The 27,037-nt window shown below is 39.2% G+C and overlaps 1 protein-coding gene across 1 annotated transcript in view; it reads left to right on the forward strand.

Annotated features, from left to right (window-relative positions):
* Positions 1-27,037, forward strand: part of Spef2 (sperm flagellar 2) — a 209,068-nt gene that overhangs the window by 145,257 nt on the left and 36,774 nt on the right. The window contains exons 24-27 of the mRNA XM_055601065.1: positions 306-443; positions 5,369-5,520; positions 10,021-10,201; positions 25,978-26,131. Coding sequence (XP_055457040.1) covers positions 306-443; positions 5,369-5,520; positions 10,021-10,201; positions 25,978-26,131 — 625 coding nt within the window. The remainder of the gene's footprint in view (positions 1-305; positions 444-5,368; positions 5,521-10,020; positions 10,202-25,977; positions 26,132-27,037) is intronic.

Consider the following 27,037-nt stretch of genomic DNA (forward strand, 5'->3'; position numbering starts at 1 on the left):
AATAATAAATGAATTTTTTAACGCTAAAAAAAAGTGATTTTCAACCAAACAAAAATATTAACAAAGAAACTAACACTGAACTAGAACTACACTGATGTGAACGAATCTGTGAGAATTATGGGCATCTGACCGGAGAGAACAAAAGATGTGGTCACCATCTGAATAAATGAATATAACATACAGACTTGGTAGGCGTGGCCTCTTCGGGGACATCTCCAGAGGCGAGCAATTTCGGTCGCATGACACTGAAGCTGTACAAGGTACGCTTCTCAGGCACAGCCACACTTGTTTCTCTTTCCACTCAGGACCTACAAGACCGCCTGTGGGACATCTGTGAAGCCAGAAAGGAAGAGGCAGAGCAAGAGAGACTTGACATCATTAATGACAACTGGCTGCAGGACTTTGTCGGAATAACAATGAATCACTTCTTTTCCCTGATGCAGGTAGGGAAAGCCAGACACAGTGACACAGACTCCCTTTTCAGCTGTATTCCTCATGGGACAACTCCTTCGGGAGTGTTAGGGGTCTGCTTAAGGATCATTTTGCTCACAACATCCTGAGTTGCATACATTCTCTGCCTGGTATGCATTCTGGCTTGCCAAGAAAAAAAATCAGGTAACAAAAATTGTTTTATTTATTTTTATCCCAATGAAGGAACCACACAGACATTGCATCTTACTTACGCAGCTACTCATCATCCCTGTGTCCCTAATATGTTCTGAGAGAATGCAAAAACGCTGTCTGCAACTGGGGTGCTTACCTGATCAGACTCTCAGATTCTTAAAACTGGCCACATTAGACAGGGAAATCTGCCCTGGGGACCAGTGCTGTGACCGGGAGAGAAAGAACAGACCAGCCTTTAACTGATAGATTTCTCAGGACAAAATGCCTCTAGCTACAGGTTTTGAAAGCTCAAGGGTTTACGCTGGATGAAGAGTGAAGTCAGTTGTGCCTGATCTGTAATGTTTTAAACTTTTAATTGAATGTAATCTGTGTGCCATAACGTGTGCACCTGCTCAATACTCGTGTAGGTAAGATGTTAGTTTCCTTCCCTCATAGAGGAGCTTTGAAATGCTGTCTCCCTTGAGAAGTAATAAATGAAATCTTCAAAGAGATGATTTTCAGATCTTGAGGGAGGCATTCCTGCTTCACGCAACTGATAAAAGGCTTGTTTTAAAGTGTCTATTTCAAACCTGGGTGTGGTGGCACACACCTGTAATCCCAGCATTCAGGAAGGCGGAGGCAGGCAGATCTCTGTGAGTTTAAGGCCAGCCTGGTCTACAAAGCAAGTCCAGGACAGCCAAGGCTACACAAAGAAACTGTCTCAAAAAAAAAAAGGATATTTCAAGCACACAGAGAAAGGTTTACAAAGAACTAGTTTCCTTAAGCACTGAGGGAGGCCAAGGGGCTGAGGGTCTGGAAGAACTCTGTCTAAAATTATTCACCTGTAGGAGACTATCAGGCCTATCTTGGTCAAGCTATGCTTATTTAATTTTTGTTGACAGACTAGTAATTCATAGAGAGTATGAGAAGAGAGCTATTTCTCGCCTATAATTGATTAACCTAGAAGGTATGTTAGGAAATGATGAAATATCTTTGGTGGTATGACTGAAATATCATAGGTGTTTGGCAGATCTCTTTTGAACAGATGACCCAGCAATTCTAATAGTTTCAGCCTTCACTGGGACAATATGAGATCCAAGGGCAGGTCTGAAAAGTCAACAGAAACCTGAAGAACAGGAAAACCTCAGGAATTATAATAGCCTCACCTTACTAACTTGTTTTTGTTTTGCTTTTTTGTTAAACTATAACTCAGCTACTGATGCTACCACCAATTTGTTTGGAAGACGCTAATTAATTAATTTAACTTCTGAAACTTCTTCCACAATGAAACATGTGGTTTAGAACAACCTAAATCCATGTTCCCGCACCATCTACCCCCATTTGGCTTAGAATAAACTGTCTCTCATATTCTTTAGGGCAAAGCTGTGTTTTGTGTCCGTGACGATGAGGTAAATATTTTGCTGTTCCAATTTACAGTACATTCTGTTTCATCTCACCTGGGATGAAAAATTTCTGCTTTTCATTGAATCAGCACTGACTGTATATTCCCCCTGCCCATTATTTGCTTAACAGTTCTCCAGGCTGTTAGATCATACACTGTGGTTCTGAAGTGCTTTTGTTCAAGTAGCCCTTATATTGGAGTCTAATGGTGTATCATGAGGCTTACACAATTCACTTCATGGTCTTTTGTGGTATGGCCATTGTAATACTTGTATATCCACACAAAAATGAAATATAGTAAAACAGATTCTTTGAGAGAATATATTTCATACCAGCCACTTCTATTATAGTAGGTTGTTATCAATATTCTATTATAAATTCTTGGTGTGCCTAATTCAGACTTCTGCAAATGGGTGTAAATACATAAGAACAAAGGTATTGGTCAAGTATTAAATAATGACTTAAAGTGTACTCCCTATTGATGAAGAACTATACTATATCCATATTGAAGGATTAATGGAAGCAGAACATCAGGACAAGAAAAGCTAGGAAGGCATGTTACAAACCTGGATTGTGATGATAAGATAGATTTAAAAGAGTTTCAACCAAAGAACAATTCTGAGATATTATTAACCACATTGTTAAGCATTTTAAGGAATATGCTTAGCTCCATAATGCGTAATTTACACATAGGACTAAGGAAAGTGCCCAACTAGCCTAAACTCATGTGAGCAGAGCTCAGGGTATCATTTTGAACAACTTCAGAGAAAATATTGTGAACAGGTTTTACCAAGTGCTTATGGAAGAAGCAGCTGCAACCCAATAATAAGGGCACGGCAGACTTTAATGAGTCATTTTCATGACTCAGAGCCATAAATGGTATGAATAGGTATGCCATTACCAGTGCATTAATACATAGAGCTGGGGTTCTTAAGGTATTAAACCAATGTCCACATCTGATGAAATAAAACAAAACCGCAGAGTGCATGCCAGGTACTACTCTCAGAAATTTCCAGTAGAGTACAGTCAACTATCACAACAGCATCATGCTGAAGGGCCTATTGTCATCCTCATTTCATAGATAAGAAAACTCAGAAAAACTGGGATGGAACCATTGGTCCAATCCTTCCATCTAGCAAGGGAAAGAAGTAGCAAGGATTTAGAGTCAATAGTCCTTCCAGAACACTTCTATGTCAACAACATTGTCCAAATAGCTCAGTTTCACAGTTAGGACACAGACAACTTTGTTCGGCGCTGCTCAGTAAACCCCATAAAAGCCAGCAATGAACATGCTGGGGAGTAACTTTCAGTTCAGCACATGGAGGAAGAACATGGCGATGGGACTACCCCTCACATAATAGACCCTTGAAGGAGGCTGCATTTTGTCCAGGAAACCCAAAATCAAAAGCCTTACTGTCTGTCAAGGACTGAAGGTAACAAGACTCGGGAAAATCTTCAGTGGCCTGTGTTAGCTCACAAACAGACAGATAATTGCTTCCCGAAATGGATCCCATGGAAATTTACCTTCCAAACACTTCCGGGAAAAGTTGTAATAAGTGACTTTGGATAGTGCTACATAACTCCACCTATCCATCTCCCTGGTACCTCGACAAGTCTGTTGACATATTTAGGCACTAAGATCTTCCACAAGTAAAGGAATCGTTTTGGCTCACTAATGTTGAGTTTCTAAAATGGCTTGACCTTGGAAGTTTGTCTTGTTTGTCATTGTTTCATTTGTCTTGTTTGTGAATAGCCTCTGCAACAAGTTCTCCACACAGTAAAGTTTAAAAAGGCTTCTTTCAAACAAGTGAGTTCATGGTTAACCTAGACAACATAATAAGACACCATCTCAAAGAAAAAGAAATAAGAAGGTTGTAGATGGCTCTGCCATAAAGTACTTATTTAGAATGCTGGAACCCCTACATTCAATCCAGAATACCACACAAAAAGAAAAGTAAAATCTGAAACCCCAACGGTAAAGAAGTCACACAACAGAGTGTTATTTACTTGTTGTTATTATAAATATAAGAGGAGTCATGATTAAGTTTTCTTAGAGAAGATTTTTTAATACGGTATGGTATCCTATTTAAATTCCTTTATATTTTGAATCAAGTTGTATCCCTTTAAAATGATTAATATTTTATTTAAAAAATACTGTAATAATGTAAATCTTAGGGACAGATTCTAGCACAGTTTATAAACTAAGGTCTATAAACTGTATTCTAGGCTTAAAAAAAAACAAACAAACAAAAACACCTTCTAGGTTTCTGACTTTGTCCAGTAATACATCCATTGATTCAATGATAAATAGCCTTTTTAACCACCCCCACAAATGAACACTTTAATTTCCCAAAGCTAATTGTCAATACTCAACATGTCCAGAGTAAGTTTATATTTGCATCGTATTCCCTGTAAATATGGTGTTGGGCAAGTTCCCATGAGTGTGATACAGTCAAAACATTTCCTCTTAACTTTTACGAACCTAAACATGACATACGGCCAGCACTTTTCTTTAAACTGTGGTATTATTCTGTGTATGAATATTTTAACTCAATGATAAAGAAAAGAAAATTGGTAGATTACCTGGCCATTTCAAAGTCCACTGCTCTGCTTCCTTCAAAGTCTCTTCTAGCAACTCCAACAAAGAATTAAAGCAGAGAGGACTGAGAAGTTCTGAGTTGTGTCTACCCTGTTCATGTTACTCAAGAAAGGAAATGTACTGGGAGAATTACTGTTTTCCTTTCTGCTGTTGTGTGTCATGTTTCCACAAACAGTTCATACTGTACCAGGGGAACAGAGCTTGGTGTTGGTTTTATTTTGTTCTTGCATGGAGAGTGTGTGCAGCACCTCACGATGATTGAATTATTACTAAGACAAAGAAGTCACTTCAATGGTTAATTGAAGAATCTCTAAGAGTAATTATTAAAAAGCATAACACAGTCACCTGGTTAAGCGGAATCGCACTCAGTAACACCTATAATGCAAAGTCACTTGCTTTCTTCAGTTATGGAAACGTTAGGGACAGAGAGACAACTACAGGTCTTTCTGAATTTCTAGAAAGTTAGTTTCAACCAACCTGTCTTAAAAATTCTGTTTACGGGCTGGGTGTGGTGGCGCATGCCTTTAATCCCAGAACTCTGGGGAGAAGGGGCAGGCAGATCACTTTGAGTTTGAGGCCAGCCTGGTCTACAAAGTTCAGTCCATGACAGCCAAGGCTACCCAGAGAAGCCTTGTCTCAAAAAAACAAAAAGCAAACAAAAAAAAAAGAAAAAAAAAACAGTTCTGGTATACACATATATTACAGAAATACATACAGATTGGGCTGTTCTTATTTAGGTATTGATATCTACTTTCTCTATTAAAGGCAGAAGTGAACCGTTTCCAAGACACAAAAAGACTCCTTCAAGATTATTACAGAGCAATGGAATCCAAAATCCCACTAGAAGACACTAGGAAATTTACTCGAATACCGTTAGTTCAGCTGGATGGTAAAGAAATTTCAGAAAGCCAGCTCAGGTAAGGCGGATGACTGTTAACACTGTGTCACCTTGTTACGCTGTAACTGTGAAGAAGGGGGAGGGAAGGCGGGATTGGGAGGGGAGGATACAAAGTGAATAAAGTGTAATTAATAAAAGTTAAAAAGAAGAAATGAAGAAGATGTCATCATGAAAGAGTGGGGCGAGGGAAGTGGCAGTGGTCCCTTAGCGTGACATCAAGCCACTGAACTCTAAGCTACGGTTTTACTTAATTTATGTGACTTACGATAAAGCACTTGAAAACAGAGTTCAAAATCATTTAGAAGTAAATGTATTATTTGAAAATAAAATTTAAAATGTAAGAAAAAGTTAAAATAATATTTCCTTGTGATCATTAAGCAAGGCATTAAGCAAGGCATCGTTACATCTGCGCGTAACGATGGAAGCACTAGCAGAACTTAGATTTACAAACAACATGCAGACACTGGACGGTATGTTTGAACCTCCAACAACATGAGCTATGTGTTTTATATTTAAAGGAAAGATTTTGCCTAGGGCTTGCTCAGTCAACATAGATGTAAGAGTTGCATAAGCAAAATATAGCATAATGAATATATTTAGAAACCAGATAGGTCTAGTTTAAATCCTGAGTCTATCACTTACTGACTGTTATATCTAAGTAGGGTAAGATAACTTGCTTGTCTGTCAAGCCACTACAATTCAACGTAAGCCTCACCCTCCATTCTAGTTAAAGAGGGTTTTTTGTGAGAATTATAGAAAATAGAATCTACAAAGTATATGGGGCCATGTCTGCAAGTTGAAACTCTTTACATCTAGTCCCAAACTTTCAATAAAGGATGGTTTCTGTTGTTAATGGATAATATATAATAGCCTACTTTTGCATATATTTAATATTTTAATTGTGAAAATTTCATGCTATCACATTGTTTAGCCCTTTCTTTTTCTAAAAAATAATTTGAGATAATTAAGTTATGCAATGATCCAAGGTTCATTTCTTCACTCTTATATTCTCCCACTTAATATTATCCTATTTTTGCCAGACCCATATATACACAAGAATACACAAACAGATGAGCATGTACTCTCTTCTGGTCCCAAACACAAGAAAAGCATTGAGCAAGATGCTAAGAAAACGTTGAAATTAAAAGCAATAATGAAGACCAACAGCAGTAAGAACTATCAGAATCACCAAAAGAGACCACGTTTCAGTATCTAGAGTGGCAGGGCATTCAGTTCTTAGCACATAATAGCAAACCAGGCATAATGGGGAAGCTGTTAATGTTGCTTTGTGCAATAAGATCATAGAAGAACAGACAGTTCCTATTTTTTGCAGGGAAACTTTGTACCAATCTCAACCTTAAATCATTGCTGTGGCAAAACTGCTGGGACACCCAGTCAGTCCACCAACCAATCAACCACAATCTATAACATGCTGCAAAAAGTAAAGCATGATTTTAAGCAGCTTTACATAGTTTTCCTACTTCCTTCCTTCTAACAACCCTGTAATAATAGTAATGGTAGCAATATAATATTTTCATAGCAATAGTTATATTCATTGATTAAAAATTATTTATGATGACAACAATAATAATGTTTTATATTATTCCAAGAATTGAACTCATAAAGTCAATTAGCACTCCTAATTTCATATCTTCAGGTAGTGACAGGACTACCAACACTAGAGGGATTTTCCCGAATAAACGACTTCTAAGCTCATTTTCAACTACTTATAATTTTAACATAGAGTTATTATGTATTTATGTTTATTCTCATTTCCACACCTTCTTTGTATTTTAACTAATTAAAATTGTTTTGGGGCAATTTCACATGCCTGTAGATCTGGTTACTATCACTCTCCGCCTCTCCTCCCCCTCACACAACAGTCAGTCCTCCTCCCAGTGCATGCAGAGACTCCCTGGCAATTAAGATGCTTCAAATAAATAAGACTCAACCTGTAGCATGACGTTTATACCACACCATCTAAGGCTCAGGGAACATTACAGCAGGGCTGAATGGAAAGAGTATAAGAGGCAGGAGATAGAATGGCTACAAGTGCTACCATCAGGACATGATACGCTATTTCAAACCTAACCCCACAGGAGTGGCAGTTGCCTGTACCAGGTCTGAATAAGACTGGACCTGAAAACAGCCAATCATGGGTAGAGTAGATGCCTGTAATATCTTACCTTTTGGCTGAACTGTTGGCAACTGATGGATTCTAGGCCATTGAGTTCAGTCATTGAATTCAGCAGTGTGATAAACAGTAAGTCTCCAAGCCCATGGCCAAACAGATAGATGATCCTGGTTAAAAAAAATCAGTGGGTCATAAACCCTAAGCCTTTTTCTAAATGTCTATTGTCCCGAAAAGCAAAAGTTATGCTATGTAAAATGTATAGTAATGATCACATAGATAATCTTGGAACTTGAATGGCTTTGATTTAGCAGTAATTTTTTTATTATGATATAATTAAGATATAATTCAATGTGTGAGGTTTTTTTTTCATGCATTACATGTAAAATTATGACAGGTCATCAGAATTCCAAGTCCTAGGTCATAGTTACTGCTCTACTGCTGTGACAATATATTATGACCAAAACATAAAAGAAAAACATTAAATTGTGAGCTTGATTACATGATCATCCTGTTGGGTATGGACAGTAGCTGAGAGATTTACACCCTGATCTGCCAAGAAGCATGCAGAGAAACATTGGACATGACATGGGTTTTTGAAACCACCACCTACAACAAAGCCATAAGTACTCCAACAACCAAAGCCATAACTCCTAAATCCTTCTCAAACAGTTCATCAACTAAGGACTAAACATTTAATTATATGAACCTATGAGAAACATTTTCATTCAAAACACCACACACTGTGAAAATCAACATGTAAAGTTAAAGAAATTTATTTATTTATTATTTTTAATATCTTTTTATTTATTACAATTTATTAACTTTGTATCCCAGCTGTAGCCTCCACCCTCATCCCCTCCAATCCCACCCTTCCTTCTTCCCTCCCTCATCTCCTTCCATGCCCCTTCTCCAGTCCTCATAGGGGAGGACCTCCTCCCCTTCCATCTGAGCCTAGCCTATCAGGTACCATCAGGACTGTCTTTCATAGTCTTCCTCTGCGGGCTGGTAAGTAGTAGAGCAACAGTTGTTCTTACACAGTCAAGAAGCTGGGTCTGGAACAGTAATTTAGGAAGATAATTGTGAACTCAAGAAAAAAAAAACTGGCTTTGTTTCTTATTTGGAAGCATCAGATAAAATTTCTTTAACTTCTAGGTCTTTCTATCTCCCCCTTCTTTCATAAGATTTCCTGCACTCTGCCCATAGTTTGGCTATGAGTCTCAGCATCTGCTTTAAAAGCCTTCTGAATAGAGTCTTTCTGAGGCCCTCTGTGGTAGGCTCCTGTCTTGTTTCTTGTTTTCACCTTCTTCTGAAGGAAAACAGCACCAAAAACTCTGGGCACAGGGGTCTTTTCTGAGACTGATACTCCAACCAAGAACCAGGCATGGAGATAACCTAGAACCCCTGCACAAGTGTAGCCCAGGGCAGCTCAGTCTTTAAGTGGGTACCCTAGTAATGGGAACAGGGGCTATCTCTGACATAAACTCAGTGGATGGCTTTTTTATCACCTCCCCCTAATGGAGAGCAGCCTTAATAGGCTACAGACAAGACAATGCAGCCAGTCCTGATGAGATCTGATAGGCTAAGGTCAGATGGAAGGGGAGGAGGACCTCCCCTATCAGTTGACTTGGGGAGGGTCAAGGGAGGAGATGAGGAAGGGTGGGTAAGATTGGGAGGGGACGATAGAGGGAGCTACAGCTGGGATACAAAGTGAATAACCTGTAATTTATAAATAAATAAAGAAAGAAATATCATATTCTCAAAGATCGTTCTAAAATCTTCACTTTAGAAAGAAACGATATTGAGAAAGCGGAGAACAAGCCTCACTCCTGTATTTCGCCACAGCACTTGATGAAGAGAGAACCCCCACCCTCCATAAATGAGAAAGGGGAGGCTTTCTGAAGCTTCACTTTGGCAGCCACCCATAACGTCGTCATCTCTGATCAGGAGCCCCAGTCAGATTTGTGTTGGTCTCATATTCACGTCAGGGTGCCGAGTGATAGCGACCATTTTGAATTAATTTCACGAGGTTTACTTTGTCCATACTGATTTCTTTCATGAGAAGTATGTGCCATGGAAATGTGACAAAAAATAATCTTTCTTCATTATCTAATACTCCTATTTTAATTATTGAGAGCAAAACCTGAAAAAAATATCTTGTTATTGCTGTGAGCTTTCTATTATTAGCAAGATTTTGTAGACCATACAGTTGTGAATGCTGCACTTTCTAATCATATTCCCTTCAAAACAATTTTTCTAGGAAAACTTTGGAAATGTGAATTAAAGCAACAAAACCAACAAAAGGAACAAACCAATACTGTCACAAAAATAGAATTCTCTTAAATGAAACTCTTATGTTTCTCTGTTTTTTATTTTTTCACCCCAAAGAATTCCTCTAGTTCCTCGAATATCCAGTTCTCCAGAAAATGCTACCATCAGACCAAAGCTGAAAGCATTACTGAAGGACAAGCTCGACCCCCCACTGGAAGCTTTGGAATTTAACCTGGAGGTAGACGAGAAGATAGTACTGGACACCTGGCAGCAGGCCTCAATGGCCATCTCCCACATGGTAAGCAGTGCCTGTGGGCACACTTCTTGTCAGCAGCCCTGCTATTTACGTGGTACGATGATTACCATGGCACACTGCAACATTTATGTGATCATCACAATCATGCTATGAAAATGCACGCCTTTCAGAAATTATTAGTACGTAAGGGATTTTTTTTTTCTGAAAGAAATAGAAAGTTAAGAGATTTAGTCAGCAAGTCCTCGAAATCATGAAAGAAGTGAGACAATACTTAGATTCATTTCAGTGCTGAGCTACCTTGGAAATGCAGGAGACTAAAGGTCAAGAGAAGGTCTAGGAGGGTGTGATGGTGAACCTGCAGAACTCACACTCCTGTTAATGGGAACATGTTCTACCCTGTGCTGGCTTACTTTGTCGAATAATAATGACGTCAAGCCTGACCAGATTTTATGTTTCCTAGAAAACCCAGAAATGTAATGTTTTTGTTTGTTTTTAAGTGATACTACTGGTTTTAGTTTTAAGGAATGAAATTTAATTCTTAGGAATACTTTTCAAACTCTTGAAAGAAAACACAAAGCCCAATTAGGCCATCAACCTCCGACTTCAACCTGTATGCTTATTATTGTTTCCAAATCCCAACAGAGTAAATGTTATTAACCCTTTTCAGTGGAGAGCTAAGGTCCACTTTTAAAAGAAGGCAGACTATTGCTTGGTTTCTGTTCTAACCACTTGGCTTTTATTTTCCTTTTGCATCAAGAATTCTTTGATTTATTTGAAGAACTCCATTTAATCAGGAAACAATATCAACCTTTGTATCTGACTTTACCCCAAAACAGAAATATCTCCTTTCTCCTCCATTTTTCTTTTGATTTCCTCATCTCTCAAAGAGTGATTTCAAACTTCTTTCTTGTCATATTTGTTTTTTTAACTTTTATTAATTACACTTTATTCACTTTGTATCCCCCCATAAACCCCTCCTTCCTCCCCTCCTAATCCCACCTTCCCTCCCTGTTCTTCACGCATGCCCCTCCCCAAGTCCACTGATAGGAGAGGTCCTCCTCTCCTTCCTGTTCTCCCTGGTAAGACTGTTCTCCCCTCAGGGGGAGGTGAACAAAGAGCAGGTCAATCAGATTATGTCAGAGACAGTCCCTCTTCCCATTACTATGTAATCCACTTGGACACTAAACTGCCATGGGCTACATCTGTGCAGGGGTTCTAGGTTATCTCCATGCATGGTCTTTGGTTGGAGTATGAGTCTCTGGAAAGACCCCTGTGTTCAAATTTTCTGGTTCTGTTGCTCTCCTTGTGGGGCTCCTGTCCTCTCCAGATCTTACTATTTCCCACTTCTTTCATAAGATTCTCTGTACTCTGCCCATCAGTTGGCCATAAGTCTCAGCATATGTTTTAAAAAACCTTCAAGTGTGGACATTTCTCACATCAAGAAAATGCATAAAATGTATTTTTCTGGCTTTACACACTAAAGTAAATATTTATGACACCAGTACACAGGAGTGAGTAAAACCAGGCATGCAGTGCTAGGTCTCCTCATGCACTGTCCAAATCTTAGACCTCTTCGTGCACCACCATCTCACCTTTTCAATTGGCTTTTTTCTGACTCAAGTCTGTAACTCCTAAACAACATATTGTAGTAGTGCCTGCCTTTTGAGTTTTAAGGAAATGGACCCTTTGTGTTATGTGTGTGTGTGTGTTCTCATTTCTAGAACATTATTCATTAGAGTCATCTAAGGGTAGTTTTATTCTGTTTATTTTCTTCATTATGCAGTGTTTTATTACATGACTGTATTACAACTTAGTTAATGAAGCTGCTACTGACCTACATTTGGGTTTGCGTTTTTATGCCATTGGACACATATGCTTGAACATTCTTACACGTATCCCTCAGTGACCATGAGTATACAAAGCTTCCTTAGACCTGGGACTATATGCTGCCATCTACACATCACTTGCTTGTGTGTGTGTATGTGTGTGTGTATCATTGCTTAAAATGCGTATACTTTATTGTTTGTATTTGTATTTTACTTGGAATTATCAAGAGCTGTGGTAAATGTTTATTCTAAGAATAAACCTATTCCTTTCTTCAATTTGCTTGATTCTTCCTTTACATGTATTTGAGACTATGAACCCAGACCCATGGAAATTTTTAGATGAAAAACCTTTCTAGTGAATTGAACATCTTATTTGGGGAGAATCTTTACATATAATGAACTTTTTAGAAATTAAACTTTGAGATTATTTACATATATTTTCTTTTAGTATCTTTATTTTAAAAACCTCACAGTGCCGTCCATTTGTTAGTTTTTGCCCCTCAGAATAGAGTCAGTTAATATTCTCTTGGTGCCCAACCATGGAATACATAGTAAGTTAGTAAGTACAGGCTAGCCATATCATATCATGATCTTGAGGGGATTCTCCTGCTTCTACCTCTGATCTTGCTGCACTGACACTACGGAGGGCCAACACTGCACTCAGCATTCCGTCATTTTTGAAGGTTCAAACTCAGGTCTCCACCCTTGCTTAGCAAGTACTCTAACCCTCTACTTTGTAATTTTTTTTCTTGTTAGTGTTTTTCTGATGGTTCGATTACTTTTCATAGACTTTAATTTGGTACAATGACCACACCTAACACAATCCTGAGTTATCAGTACAGTCTTAAGATGCTGCACAACACTGAAGCCAATAAAAAGATGATGGTGCTGAGAATGATGATTAGCACAGAAACCACAAACACAAGTCCCAGAGAGTGGGAAGCAGGTGCAGGTTTTCTAGAAAGATCATGAGTTACTTGTATTATTAATTGAACTTCAGAAACATAATGGGCACGTCACACATGCTCCAACAAACCTACCTATCTTAGAGAGATAAACATGCAGCTGGTATCAACTACACGTCACAATTACACACAGTCTGTTTTGAGTTTTGAAAAACCTGTTAGCTTCTCTAAGTCTTCGATTTTTCTCTAACTCATGAGAAAATTTCTCAAACGATTGAAATTCAATGAAATAGTGTATATTGAAATGTTTTAGAAACTACAAAATACAATTCATTTTCTAGAAATTTACTTAAAGTTGTGCATTTTTCTTTTGTACTTTGGAATGTCTCATAATGAGCATAGGGGAAATGATCACTTAATATCATTATTAATACTGTATATGAATTATATTTGAATCAGGATTTTATATGTTATAATAGACTTCTATAAATCTAATGTCACTCATTAAAAGCAGTCAAAAATTTGAAAAAAAAAGATAGTCATGAGTTTAGCACCCACACTCTTGAATGATTAAACTGTGCCTTGTTAGAAAACAAACATTTAAAGGAACTTTGAGTTCCAAATGCGACAGGTGTGGTTCAGAAAATGGATGTAGGCAAACAGTTCCAACCTAGATTGCTGCAATTGGAATGAGCTGTACTTTAATTCGGGCTTTTTCTAAGGAGCAGTTTTGCCAAAAGCTATTCATTTAGTATGCTATGTTAATTTTAGCAAAACTTTCTAATTGATAGGTATGTAATGATTTCAGAGAAGTCATATTTAATACCTACAATGTGAAATCATTATGTTTAAAGTTCTTGCCAGCCTTAGCAGCTACTCTAAAGAATGTATTCTAAATTCTGCTAATTTTTGAAAAAGATCTGGAGGTCTTTGAAAGAAGTAGACAAGAAAAATTCTAATGATAATCACTACCTTCATCATCATCATGAGGTTGTTTGCCAAGGAGATAAATCCAATTTTAAAGGAAATTGCTAACTTACATGACTTTGCAAGAACAAATTTAAAAAAAATGAATTGCTTGCAATTTAAAGGGGGTCTGTTTAACAATCAAGCTTTCAACTTTACCAAGAACTTGAAGGCACAGTAGATAGCATGAAATCCATTTTTGTCAAAAGGTCATTTGTTGATTATATATATATATATATATATATATATATATATATATATATATATTCCAAAAAGAATTCAACCAAACTGGCTTTTTCTATGTAGCTTTTCTGGATATCTCAAGTGCTGTTGGCAGATCATCCTGTGACATATTACAATTTTAAAAGAAAATCCATCAGTTAACAAGTACTGTCCTCCATAAGTAAAACACGGGTACCTAAAGTCAGGGAAAGCACAAGTAGGTCTGGGAGTGTGAAAGCTCATTAGCAGGTGATGAGGGAAGACTGCTGCATGCTGGGCCATGAGGCATCAAGTGTGTGTCAGGAGTCCGGAGAAGGTAGCAACCTACTGGCCTTTTGCAAACAAGATTACCAATGCCTTTGAGGGGGCTATATATTCTTCTCCATTCTCCTCATTCTACTAATCTCAAAAATCATATCAGATCTGGACCTCAAAAATGTTTATAGAAATAAATACATATAATCTTAGTGATTCCCATTTCCTGACCTCCAAAGTGCAGGTGTGTTTTATATACTTCTTTGAGCTCTTCTCTCAGTTTTTACAAGTAATCTTCATTGCTCCAGAGTTAGATGAACTTAGTATTTACTTCTAGTATTTCTAGAAAGAAGAAAAACCTGAGTGGCATAGTCCTTAGATAAAGATTTTCTATAGACAGACAGACACATAAAGAAAAAAATGATAGACATTTTATATGTAAACATGCATATATGTTGCAGGATATTTGAGCCCATTGTGAACTTCTAGACTGTGAACTTTAGAAACTTGTTTCTGGTTTTGTGTGGGTCAGCCTTAGCACACACCTGTAATTCAAGAGTTTTCTGTAACAGGATTTAATAAAGTTAACCCTAAGTCAAGAAGCAGGGCAAGAAACCATCTGTCAGCGATTAACTAGAAAGAAAGGACTTTGATTTGAAGGGTATTTAAGATAGCATGAAGAAGGAGTTTTGTTTGTTTGTTTGTTTTGGCTTTTAACTTGTCCTTATGAGGCTGTTGGGTAGGTTAGCAGGCCTTTTCCTCCCGGGCTATCAGCTGAGCTAGCAAACTTTTGGCCTTGGGCTTTTGGCTTTAGGCCTTTTGTCTTTGGGGGCTTTTAACTTTGATCTTTTGGCCTTTTGGCTTTTGGGTTTGGGCTTTTTCCTTCAGGATGTGAGGTAAGTAAAAAGGTCAGCTGCATGGCTTTTCTGCTTCTCTGAGCTAGCAGGTTTTCACACTAGCATCTGGCTCCTGAGTCTTCATTGGTAAAATTGAACAGTTTGAGATTTTATTTAAAACATCACAGGTATGCTTAAAATTTAAATTTATAAACAGTAAAAGCATGTCTTTTTGAATTATAATTTGACATTTTGATAGATAGGCGTCTTAAAATGGTTAACCAAATTAATAACATATCTGCCATTTCATTTCCTTATCAATTCTTTGTAGTAAACATTTAAAATCTACCCCTCTAGCAAATTCTAAATATAAAATACATTATTCACTACTATTACTATGCTATGTAATAGACCATCAGAATTTTTTTTCTTTCATCTGACTAAAACAGTTTACCCTTTAACTAACATTTTTCACTATCCCCTACCCATCTACCTTCAACCCCTGATAGCCACCATTCTACTCTATACTTCACTGTGGTCAATATTTTTACATATGTGCGTATGTATGAGATGGAGAGTATTTAGTAGTTAATGTTCTGCAGTTATACATCATGTCTTCTGAGTGTATATATGTATCCCTGAGACAAGGCTTTCTATAACCTGAAATATATAGAAAATCTTAAAGGAGAGAGGATGTAAAAAGGGCCCAGTAAAAGCCTGTATCTCCTCAGTATAAGGGTAGAATTTCCCTATTCTGTGAACATCTTGGAGTAATAATACAGCCATAATCCAGACATTCATGAGCATGAGAGAGAGGCTAACTATGATTGGAGACACATAGGAAGTCAGAGAGTAGGAGAAGCTAGGGACTATCATGTTAGCCAGTGGCAAATATTATCTCCACAAGCAGTGAATCTTCTGGGAGGGTGTCAAGAGTTAGAATGTATACATAGGATTAAAGTGTTTATGATTCAACTGATTTAGGACCTCCTTTCTACAGAACTAGATAGAGGGATGTAAAATTTTTATCTTATTTTCTCTATAGTGCACAGGAGAATATTTAGGTAGGATTAAAATGGAAAAAGAACACTGCCCAACAGTTGGCCATAAGTCTCAGCGTCTGCTTTGATAGTCTGCAGGGCAGAGCCTTTCAGAGGCCCTCTGTGGCAGGTTCCTAGCTTGTTTCCTGATTTCTTCTTCTTCTGATGTCCTTCCTCTTTGCCTTTCGGGATGGGGATTGAGCATTTTAGCAAGAGTCCTCCCTCTTGATTAGTTTCTTTAGATGTACAGATTTTAGTAGATTTATCCTATATTACATGTCTATATGAGTGAGTATATACCATGTGTGTCTTTCTGCTTCTGGGACAGCTCACTCAGGATGATCCTTTCCAGTTCCCACCGTTTACCTGCAAATTTCATGATTTCCTTATTTTTCATTGCTGAGTAATATTCCATTGTGTAGATGTACCACAATTTCTGCATTCATTCTTCAGTTGAGGGGCATCTAGGGGGAGGGAGGGGGAGGGAAGGGCTTACAGGGGGATGCAAAGTGAATAAAGTGTAATTAATAAAAAAAATAAAAAAGAAATTTAAAATAAAAAAAGAAATCGAAAACAATCCTGAAACTGAAGCTTCACCTTGTTGTTATAAACAAAAAATGAAAATCTCGACCATTCCATTTTACCAATAAAGACTCAGGTGCCAGATGCTGGGGTGAAAACCTGCTAGATCAGAGAGGCAGAGAAAGCACCCAGCTGACCTTCCTTCTCAGCAAAAGTCTGGATGGAAAAAAACCCAAAGGGTTTACTAGACAGCCAAGGAGGAAAAGGAAAAAAAAAAAAAAGAAGAAGCCAAATTCTTGCTCACTCAAAGCCCCAAAAGCAGCCAGGGAGCTGAGGAGCTGAAGCTTAAACTGAAGCCAGAGTTTCAACTAAAATCTCCTATTACTTTTACACCCTATCTTAAATATCCCTCAGCTCAAAGTCCCTCCTACTCTTTAATCCTTGTCAGCTGGTTTCTTGCTCTCCCTCTTGACCTAAATTAACCTAAAGTTAACTTTATTAAATCCTGTGTTGTACAGAAAGCTCTTGGATTAAAGGTGTGTGCTAGAGCTGGCTGAACCACACCAAAATCACCTGTTTACAGTAAACAGAAAGTTCTTGGATTAAAAGTGTATGATAGGGGGGCGGAGCCAAGATGGCGACTAGCACACACAGTTTCCAAGCTGTGGAAGAGAAAAAGTTCTGAGTTGATGAGTGGAAGAACTTCTGAAGCCAGGGAAACAACGGAGAGACTTTCTAAACAACAGGGAACATCGCCGGAGGTGAAAACCTTGGTCTCGGATCACCCAGGGACTTGTTTGGGGAAGGTGAGAAACGATCCTTTGATCTCTCGGCACTCCCCTCCCCCAGACCTCCCTCCTCCTCGGCACAGCGGACTCGCCTTTCTCAGCGCAGACCTAACTGCCTGGGGCCTGCAGCCACTGAGGCTGAGCCCCAAGTCCTTTATCGGCAAAGGCCAGCAGTACTGTGTCTCGGAGCCCCAGATTCACGAGCAGCAGCTGCACCATCCTCCCAGGGCCCCAGTCTGCTAGACGCCATACTAGCTCCGCAGGATCGCGATCACTGACGGTACGGCCCGCCCAATACCACAGTGACAGAGAATACGCTATATACTCACCAAATCCAGACAGAAACGCCATACAAGCTAGACACACCAGGCGCTGGGCCTCCGAAGCTTGGAGAGCACAGTAAAGAGACCCCAGGACTTCCCAGAAAGCATCTGGACTAGCAACCCAGTCTCCAGTTACAGCGGGACTTTCTAACCTGGCGGCGGAGCAGCACTGAGCTGGCGGGGCACATCAGCCCTCCAGTTTAAGACTAACCAGGGCCAAACCAGAGAACAGAAAGGCTGGTTACCCCGATTCCCACTGACGTGACCACCCTGAAATCTCCAGCTGCAGCAAGACCTCATAACCTGGCAGTGACAGCAGCACGGAACTGGCGGAGCACATCAAAGAAGCAGGGCCAAACCAGAGAGCAGACAGCCCAGATACGCCGATCTCTGCCAAGTGTCCTGCCTGTAAGTGAGTGCACCCTTGAGAATCTGCAGCTCCACTGATCCTGGCTTCTTCTAAAACAGAAGCCAGGCATCGAACCCCCTCCCACCCATATACCCACTTTGGGAAACAGAGGGGCACTTGGAACATTGAAGTTCCTGCTCTGTGGGTCTAATTGAGGAGTTAAGGCAGTTAATGCCAGAAATTGCGCTGCGATCATCACTAGCGCCTGCGACATATACATTGCAGAGCCCCTCCCACACACTCAAGGGTTCAACATTAGCCATCACTCTGTCCCTCGAGACACACGCCCACACCCACTTACACACACACATATACACACACACGCACGCACGCTTGCATTTGCCTCTGTTTGCGCCTGCGTACTTTCCTCCCACAGGTACAGCTAGTCCTCAGCATACGCTAAGGACACGGGACCTCTCTCAACTTCCTGAAGAATTCTCCAGACTCGAGAGAGAGACAGTACCAGTCTGATCGGCTGAATCCAAAAACAAACAGGGAGGTCTCAGATAAGCCAATGGCCAGGGGTAGGCGAAAGAACATTTCCAACATAAATCAGGACATCATGACTTCACCAGCAAACCCCAAAATCGATGGATATCCCAATTCATCAGAAGCACAGGAAAATGACCTTAAAGCCATGCTTGCTCAATTATTTGAGGCTCATAAGGAGGAAATGAACAAATCTTTCAAAGAGTTGGCCAGTCAATTGGAGGTAAAGAAAGAAGAAATAGACAAAACCCTTAAAGAAACACAGGCAAACATAGCCAAACAAATAGAGGCACAAGTAGAGAAGAAATTAGTGGCATACAAAAAGGAAATGAACAAAGAAATAGAGTCCATCGTAGAGAGACAGGAATCCAAATTCAAACACATAAAAGAAATGGTGCAAGGCATGAAAACAGAATTAGAATCAATAAAGAAAACACAAAGTGAGAAAACTCTTGAGCTGGAGAACTTGGAGAAAAGATCAGGAACCACAAAAGTAAGCATCACCAACAGAATACAAGAGATGGAAGAGAGAATCTCTGGAGCTGAAGACACACTTGCAGAAATTGATACTTCTCTCAAAGAAAAAGTAAAATCAGAAAAATTCCAATCACAAAATATCCAAGAAATCAAGGATGCTATGAAAAGACAAAATCTAAGAATAATAGGAATTGATGAAAAAGAAGACTCCAGGCTCCAAGGTCCAGAAAATATTTTCAAAAAAATCATAGAAGAAAATTTTCCCAACTTAAAGAAAGAGATGTCCATAAATATACAAGAGGCCTACAGAACACCAAATAGACTAGACCAGAAAAGAAACACATCACGTCACATCATAGTCAAAACACTAAATCTACAGAACAAAGAAAAGATATTAAAAGCAGCAAGGGAAAAAGGCCAAGTAACATATGAAGGTAGACCTATCAGAATCACACCAGACTTCTCATCAGAAACTATGAAAGCCAGAAGGGCCTGGGCAAGCATCATGGAGACTCTAAGAGATCACAAATGTCAACCCAGACTACTATACCCTGCAAAGCTTTCAATCAACATAGATGGAGAAAACAAAATATTCCATGACAAAACTAAATTTACGCAATATCTATACAGCAAACCAACCCTACAGAAGATACTAGAAGGAAAACTCCAATCCAACGAAAACGAATTCACCCAAGAAAACAGGGCATACAGATAATGTCCCAACAAAAATGAAAAGAAAACAAGCAATGAAACAAGGTAAGATCATCGACTCCATTACACAAGGAACTAACATGCATTGGTCAATATTATCTATCAATATTAATGGACTCAACTCACCAATAAAAAGACACAGGCTAACAGAATGGTTACGGAAACAGGACCCAACATTCTGTTGCATCCAAGAAACACACCTATGCAACAAAGATAAACACTACCTCAGAGTAAAGGGCTGGAAAAATGTTTTTCAAGCAAATGGTTCCAGAAAACAAGCTGGAGTAGCCATCCTAATATCTAATAAAATAGACTTTCAACCCAAGTTAATCAAAAAAGATAAGGAGGGCCACTATATTCTCATCAAAGGAAAAATCCAACAAGAGGACATCACAATTTTGAATATCTATGCCCCAAATACAAGAGCACCTACATTCGTAAATGAAACAATATTAAAGCTTAAATCATACATTGATCCTAATACCTTAATAGTGGGAGACTTCAACACCCCACTCTCATCAAGGGACAGATCAACCAGACAGACACCAAATAGGGAAATGAAAGCACTCACAGAATCCCTAAATCAAATGGACCTAATAGATGTCTACAGATCTTTTCACCCAAACTCAAAAGAGTACACCTTCTTTTCAGCACCGCATGGAACCTTCTCCAAAATAGACCATATAGTTGGTCACAAAGCAAGCCTCAACAGATACAAAAGGATTGAAATAATCCCTTGTATACTATCTGACCACCATGGACTAAAGCTGGACATCAACAACAACAGAAACAACAAAAAGCCGACACGCACATGGAAACTGAACAACTTACTACTCAATGACAGCTGGGTCAAGGAAGAAATAAAGAAAGAAATTAAAGACTTTCTAGAATTCAATGAAAATGAAGGCACAACATACCCAAATTTATGGGACACATTGAAAGCAGTGCTCAGAGGAAAATTTATAGCACTAAGTGCCTACAAGAAGAAATCTGTAACATCACATACAAACAACTTAATGGCCCAACTGAAAAACCTAGAAAAAAAAGAAGCAGATACACCCAAGAGGAGCAGACGGCTGGAAATAATCAAACTAAGGGCAGAAATCAATCAATTAGAAACAAATAAAATTATCCAAAGAATCAATGAAACAAAAAGCTGGTTCTTTGAGAAAATCAACAAGATAGACAAACCCTTAGCCAAACTAACTAAAAAGCAGAGAGAAACCATACAAATCAGCAAAATCAGAAAGGAAAATGGGGACATAACTACAGACACTGAGGAAATCCAAACGATTATTAGGTCATACTACAAAAGCCTATATGGCACAAAATTTGAAAATCTAAATGAAATGGATAACTTTCTTGACAGATTCCATCTACCAAAATTAAGTCAAGATCAGGTAGAAAGACTGAATAGTCCTATATCTCCCAAGGAAATAGAAGCAGTCATTAACAGTCTCCCCTCCAAAAAAAGCCCTGGACCAGATGGCTTCAGCGCAGAATTCTACAAGACCTTCAAAGAAGTACTAACACCAATTCTCCTCAAACTATTCCATAAAATAGAAACAGAAGGAACACTACCAAACTCATTCTATGAAGCCACAGTCACTTTGATACCTAAACCACACAAAGATCCAACAAAAAAAGAGAACTTCAGACCTATCTCTCTTATGAACATTGATGCAAAAATACTCAATAAAATACTTGCAAACCGAATCCAAGAACACATCAAAGATATCATCCACCATGACCAAGTAGGCTTCATCCCAGGAATGCAAGGGTGGTTCAACATACGGAAATCCATCAATGTAATCCACCACATAAACAAAATGAAGGAGAAAAACCACATGATCATCTCCTTAGATGCTGAAAAAGCATTTGACAAAGTCCAGCACCCATTTATGTTTAAAGTCTTGGAGAGATCAGGGATACAAGGCACATACCTAAAGATAGTAAAGGCAATATACAGCAAGCCTATAGCCAACATCAAACTCAATGGAGAGAAACTTAAATCAATCCCACTGAAATCAGGGACAAGACAAGGCTGCCCACTCTCTCCATATCTCTTTAACATTGTACTTGAAGTCCTAGCCAGAGCAATAAGACAACTAAAGGAGATCAAGGGGATACAAATCGGAAAGGAAACGGTCAAAGTGTCACTATTTGCAGATGATATGATAGTATACATGAGCGACCCCAAAGATTCAACCAGAGAACTTCTTCAGCTGATAAACACCTTCAGCAAAGTGGCAGGATACAAAATCAACTCAAAAAAATCAGAGGCCCTCTTGTATACCAAAGACAAAAAGGCTGAGAAAGAAATTAGGGAAACAACACCCTTCACAATAGCCACTAACAACATAAAGTACCTTGGTGTGACTCTAACCAAGCAAGTGAAAGACCTATTTGAGAAAAACTTCAAGTCTTTGAAGAAAGAAATTGAAGAAGATCTCAGAAGATGGAAAGATCTCCCGTGCTCATGGATTGGTAGGATTAACATTGTGAAAATGGCCATCCTGCCAAAAGCAATCTACAGATTCAATGCAATTCCCATCAAAATACCAACTCAATTCTTTACAGACCTTGAAAAAAAGATTCTCAGCTTCATATGGAGAAACAAAAAACCCAGAATCTCCAAAACGATCCTGTACAACAACAGATCATCTGGAGGTATCTCCATTCCCGATCTCAAGCTGTACTACAGGGCAACAGTAATAAAAACTGCATGGTATTGGCATAGAAACAGAAAGGAGGATCAATGGAATCGCATAGAAGACCCAGAAATAAACCCACACACCTATGAATTCTCAATATTTGACAAAGAAGCCAAATCCATTCAATGGAAAAAAGACAACATCTTCAACAAATGGTGCTGGACCAACTGGATGTCTACATGCAGAAAAATGAAAATAGATCCATATCTATCACCCTGCACAAAACTAAAGTCCAAGTGGATCAAGGACCTCAACATAAAACCAGATACTCTAAATCAGCTGGAAAAAAAATGGGAAACAGCCTAGAATTCATTGGCACAGGAGACAACTTCCTGAACAGAACACCAACAGCACAGGCTCTAAGAGCAACAATCAATAAATGGGACCTCATGAAACTGAAAAGCTTCTGTAAAGCAAAAGACACTGTCATCAAAACAAATAGACAGCCTACAGATTGGGAAAGAATCTTCACCAACCCTTTATCTGACAGAGGGCTAATATCAAGTATATATAAAGAACTAAAGAAGCAGAAAAGCAACAAACCAAGTAATCTACTTAAAAAATGGGGAACAGAGCTAAACAGAGAATTCTCGAAAGAGGAACGTCGAATGGCAGAGAAACACTTAAAGAAATGCTCAACCTCATTAGCCATTAGGGAAATGCAAATCAAAACGACCCTGAGATATCACCTTACACCCATCAGAATGGCCAAGATGAAAAACTCAAGTGATAGCACATGCTGGAGAGGTTGTGGAGAAAAGGGAACCCTCCTCCATTGCTGGTGGGAATGTAAACTGGTTCAACCACTCTGGAAGTCAATCTGGCGCTTTCTCAGACAACTAGGAGTAGTGCTACCTCAAGACCCAGCTATACCACTCCTAAGTATATACCCAAAATTTGCTCAAGTACACAACAAGGACATTTGTTCAACCATGTTCATAGCAGCTTTATTTGTAATAGCCAGAACTTGGAAACAACCCAGATGTCCATCAACGGAGGAATGGATACAGAAACTGTGGTATTTTTACACAATGGAATACTACTCAGCAATCAAAAAGGAAGAAATCATGAAATTTGCAGGCAAGTGGTGGGATCTAGAAAAAATCATTCTGAGTGAAGTATCCCAGAAGGAGAAAGACAAACTTGGTATATACTCGCTTATATAGACCTACAAGACATGATAAACATAATGAAATCTACACACCTAAAGAAGATAATCAAGAAAGTGGACACAGGCGAAGGTGATTAATCCTCATTTAGAAAGACAAATGGGATGTGCATTGAACTTATGACAGGAGTCTATCACAAAAGGCATCTGAAAGACTCTACCTAGCAGTGTTTCAAAGCAGACACTAAGACTCATAACCAAACCCTCGGCAGAGTGCAGGGAATCATATGAAAGAAGGGAAGTTAGTATGATATGGAAAGGATAGGAGCTCCACAAGGACCAAATATATCTGGGCACAGGGTCTTTTCTGAGACTGACACTCAACCAAGGACCATCTATGGATATAACCTAGAACTTCTGCTCGGATGTGGCCTGTGGTAGCTCAGTAACCAAGTAGTTTTCCAAAGTAAGGGGAACACGGACTATTTCTAATAGGATCTCAAGGGCAGGCTGTTTGACCCCCACCCCAGGGGAGGAGCAGTCTGTTAGGCCACAGAGGAGGACTTTGCAGCCAGCCCTGAAGATACCTGATAAAACAGGGTCAGATGAAAGGGGAGGAGGTCCTCCCCTATCAGGGGACTTGGAAAGGGGCAGGGAGGAGACCAGGGAGGGAGTGTGGGGTTGGGGAGGGAATGAGGGAGCGGGATACAGCTGGGACACAGAGTTAACAAAATGTAACTAAAAAGAAAAATAAAAATAAAAAAAAAATAATAAAAAAAAAAAAAGTGTATGATAGGGCTGAACCACACTAAACAAGAAACAGGGTTTTACAGTCCACAGTTTTGGGGTTTGCAATGGGGAACAAAGTTTACACAACAATTATACGGCATGATATCCATGAGAATGCATTCTGGACTGTAACTAGGTCTTGGGGCCCAGAAATTAGCATTTGTAACAGAGTCAACTATGAAAGTTTAAGAAAATGTGCTGGTTATTTTTCTGTCAACTTGACACAAGTTAGAGTCATCTCAACATGGGGAACATTATTTGGGGAACTGTCTCTACCAGATTGTCCTGTAGGCAAGTCTCTGAAAATTTTTTTTCTTGATTAACAGTTGATATGATAAGGCATAGTCCTGGGCAGGTGGTCCTGGCTTGATTAAGAAAGCAATCTGAGTAAGCAATGGGGGAAAAAAACAGTAAGAACTGTCACTCTGTCCCTCTGACTGGAACTGGTTGAGATTCTACCTTGACTTCTATTAATTATGGACTGTCCTAGGGAGGTGTAAACCAAATAAACCCTTTCTTCTCTAGGTTGCTTTGGTCATGGTGTTTATCACAGGAACAGAAAGGAAACTAGAGCAGAAAATGATATGGGGAGGAAAAGCCTGTCCTAGAGGCAAGAGAAAACAGAAACGTGGAAAATGATTCCAATGTTAAATTCATAGAGGTGGTTAATCTGAAAGATGGGAGGAGAAAGATCACCAATCCAAATCATGGCCAAATCAATTAAAGCAAGATTTTTTATTCCTATGCATGAGCAGGGTTTAAGAGATCAGCTTTAGCCGTGGGGAACATAGGAAATTTTATAGTTCAGGAGTAAGGGGTTTCCAAATTAGGGAATTTGGCAGGCAAATAGGCAGGATTACAGGAGCAGAACATGAGCATATAGCAAGCTGGTCATAACAACATCCTGAAACAAAGACATGGTTTCAAGGTGGCCATTACAAGGTGGTCAGAACAAGGAGATAACAATACCCTTTTGAAACAAAGGCATAGTTGCTGTTTCCTGGAACAGGCAGTACAGAACCATTTGTAGTTAAGGTTAGAGGTGGGTCATAGCCCAATCCTTGAGAAACAGATTTAATTGTAAACAGGATTGAATGTAGTTTGTTTTTACTGCAAGATGGATTTCTAGCCTAAGATGGAGGAGGCTGGTTTATCAGTGAAGATAAAACTAAATGAACATGCGCAAAATCTTACATTTGCCAGATTAGAGTTTAAACTTGGTAGACACAGAGCTGCATTGCAATCATGGATTAATAAAATGAGAGCCTCCTTTCAGACAGCTGCAGGGGAATAGTACTCGGGGACTGGATCATTCACTCTGTGTTCCTTAAAGGGTGAAGATATGGGCATTGTTGTTCAGTGGAATCTAAGAGACTAAATCTAAGTGATTGTCCTATTTGCTAAATGCTATCCTAACTAAAATAATGCTACCATACAGGTGGCTGCTGAAGTCCATCAAAGGTTTATAGAGGAAGAAAAAGAATCGATCTCAGTAGATACCAGAGAAAAGTCTCCTCAGGCGGGTGCAAATAAAAAAGCCAAGAAGGAGAAAGAGCAACCAAAGAAGAAAAAGCCAGAAAAGAAAGAAAAAGGTATTCATGGCGCTGGGACCCAGTCCCCACATCACTTCAATCCTCTTCTTGGTGGGAAACAAGCCATTAACCAGGCCTTGTTAGCTTCTAGGCCATTTGGATGCTAGTCATTGTTTTAAATTATAGACCTAAGTGTCAACAGGCTGTGGTTGTGTTGGCAAACCACATTGCATATCAGCACCATCTAATTTGTTTAAGCAAATAGCAAATGTAGGCCACAGAGGAGGACATGGCAGCCAGTCCTGAAGAGACCTGATAAGCTAGGATCAGATGGAAGGGAAGGAGGATCTCCCCCATTAGCGGACTTAGAGAGGGGCAGGAAGGAGATGAGGGAGGAAGGGTGGGATTTGGAGAGAATGAGGGAGGGGACTACGGCTGGGATACAAAGTAAATAAACTGTAACTAATATAAAAAAATAATAAAAATTTAATTAAAAAAACCAGCAGATATATTTCAAAGGCAGCTTTTACCTTATTAGGGCTCATATCCGGGGATGTCTGCTGCAGAAGTTAAAAGGCTCTCTGAAAGTCTCAGGGGCCCTCAAATCTAAGAAAATTGTTCTCTGTTGGAACACTCCTACCTAAATCTTTGCCTAAGAGTCATGAAAGGAGAACAACAGAGAAAATAGGCTGAGAGAGACCCCCGCTGACTTTAAGCAACAGCACAAATGTTGTGTTTTTCCTCTCAATGTTTCTATGTGGACTTTTTTTTTTTATGTCATTTGAGGCAAGAAAGGAAAAGTGGAAAACATGTGAGGAAAGTCGCCCCATGGACAGATTGCTACAGTGTGTTTATTAAGCACCTACTGTGGGGAAAATACTCTATGATGATTATGATGATTGCCAAAAAGGGGGGGAGGGGGCACACTGAAAATAAGCAAAGGGTGGTGGTGAGCCTTGTATCAAA

The sequence above is a fragment of the Psammomys obesus genome, unplaced genomic scaffold, assembly GCF_907164565.1.
Source record: "Psammomys obesus unplaced genomic scaffold, mPsaObe1.curated_primary_1811, whole genome shotgun sequence".
NCBI classification, from domain to species: domain Eukaryota; kingdom Metazoa; phylum Chordata; class Mammalia; order Rodentia; family Muridae; genus Psammomys; species Psammomys obesus.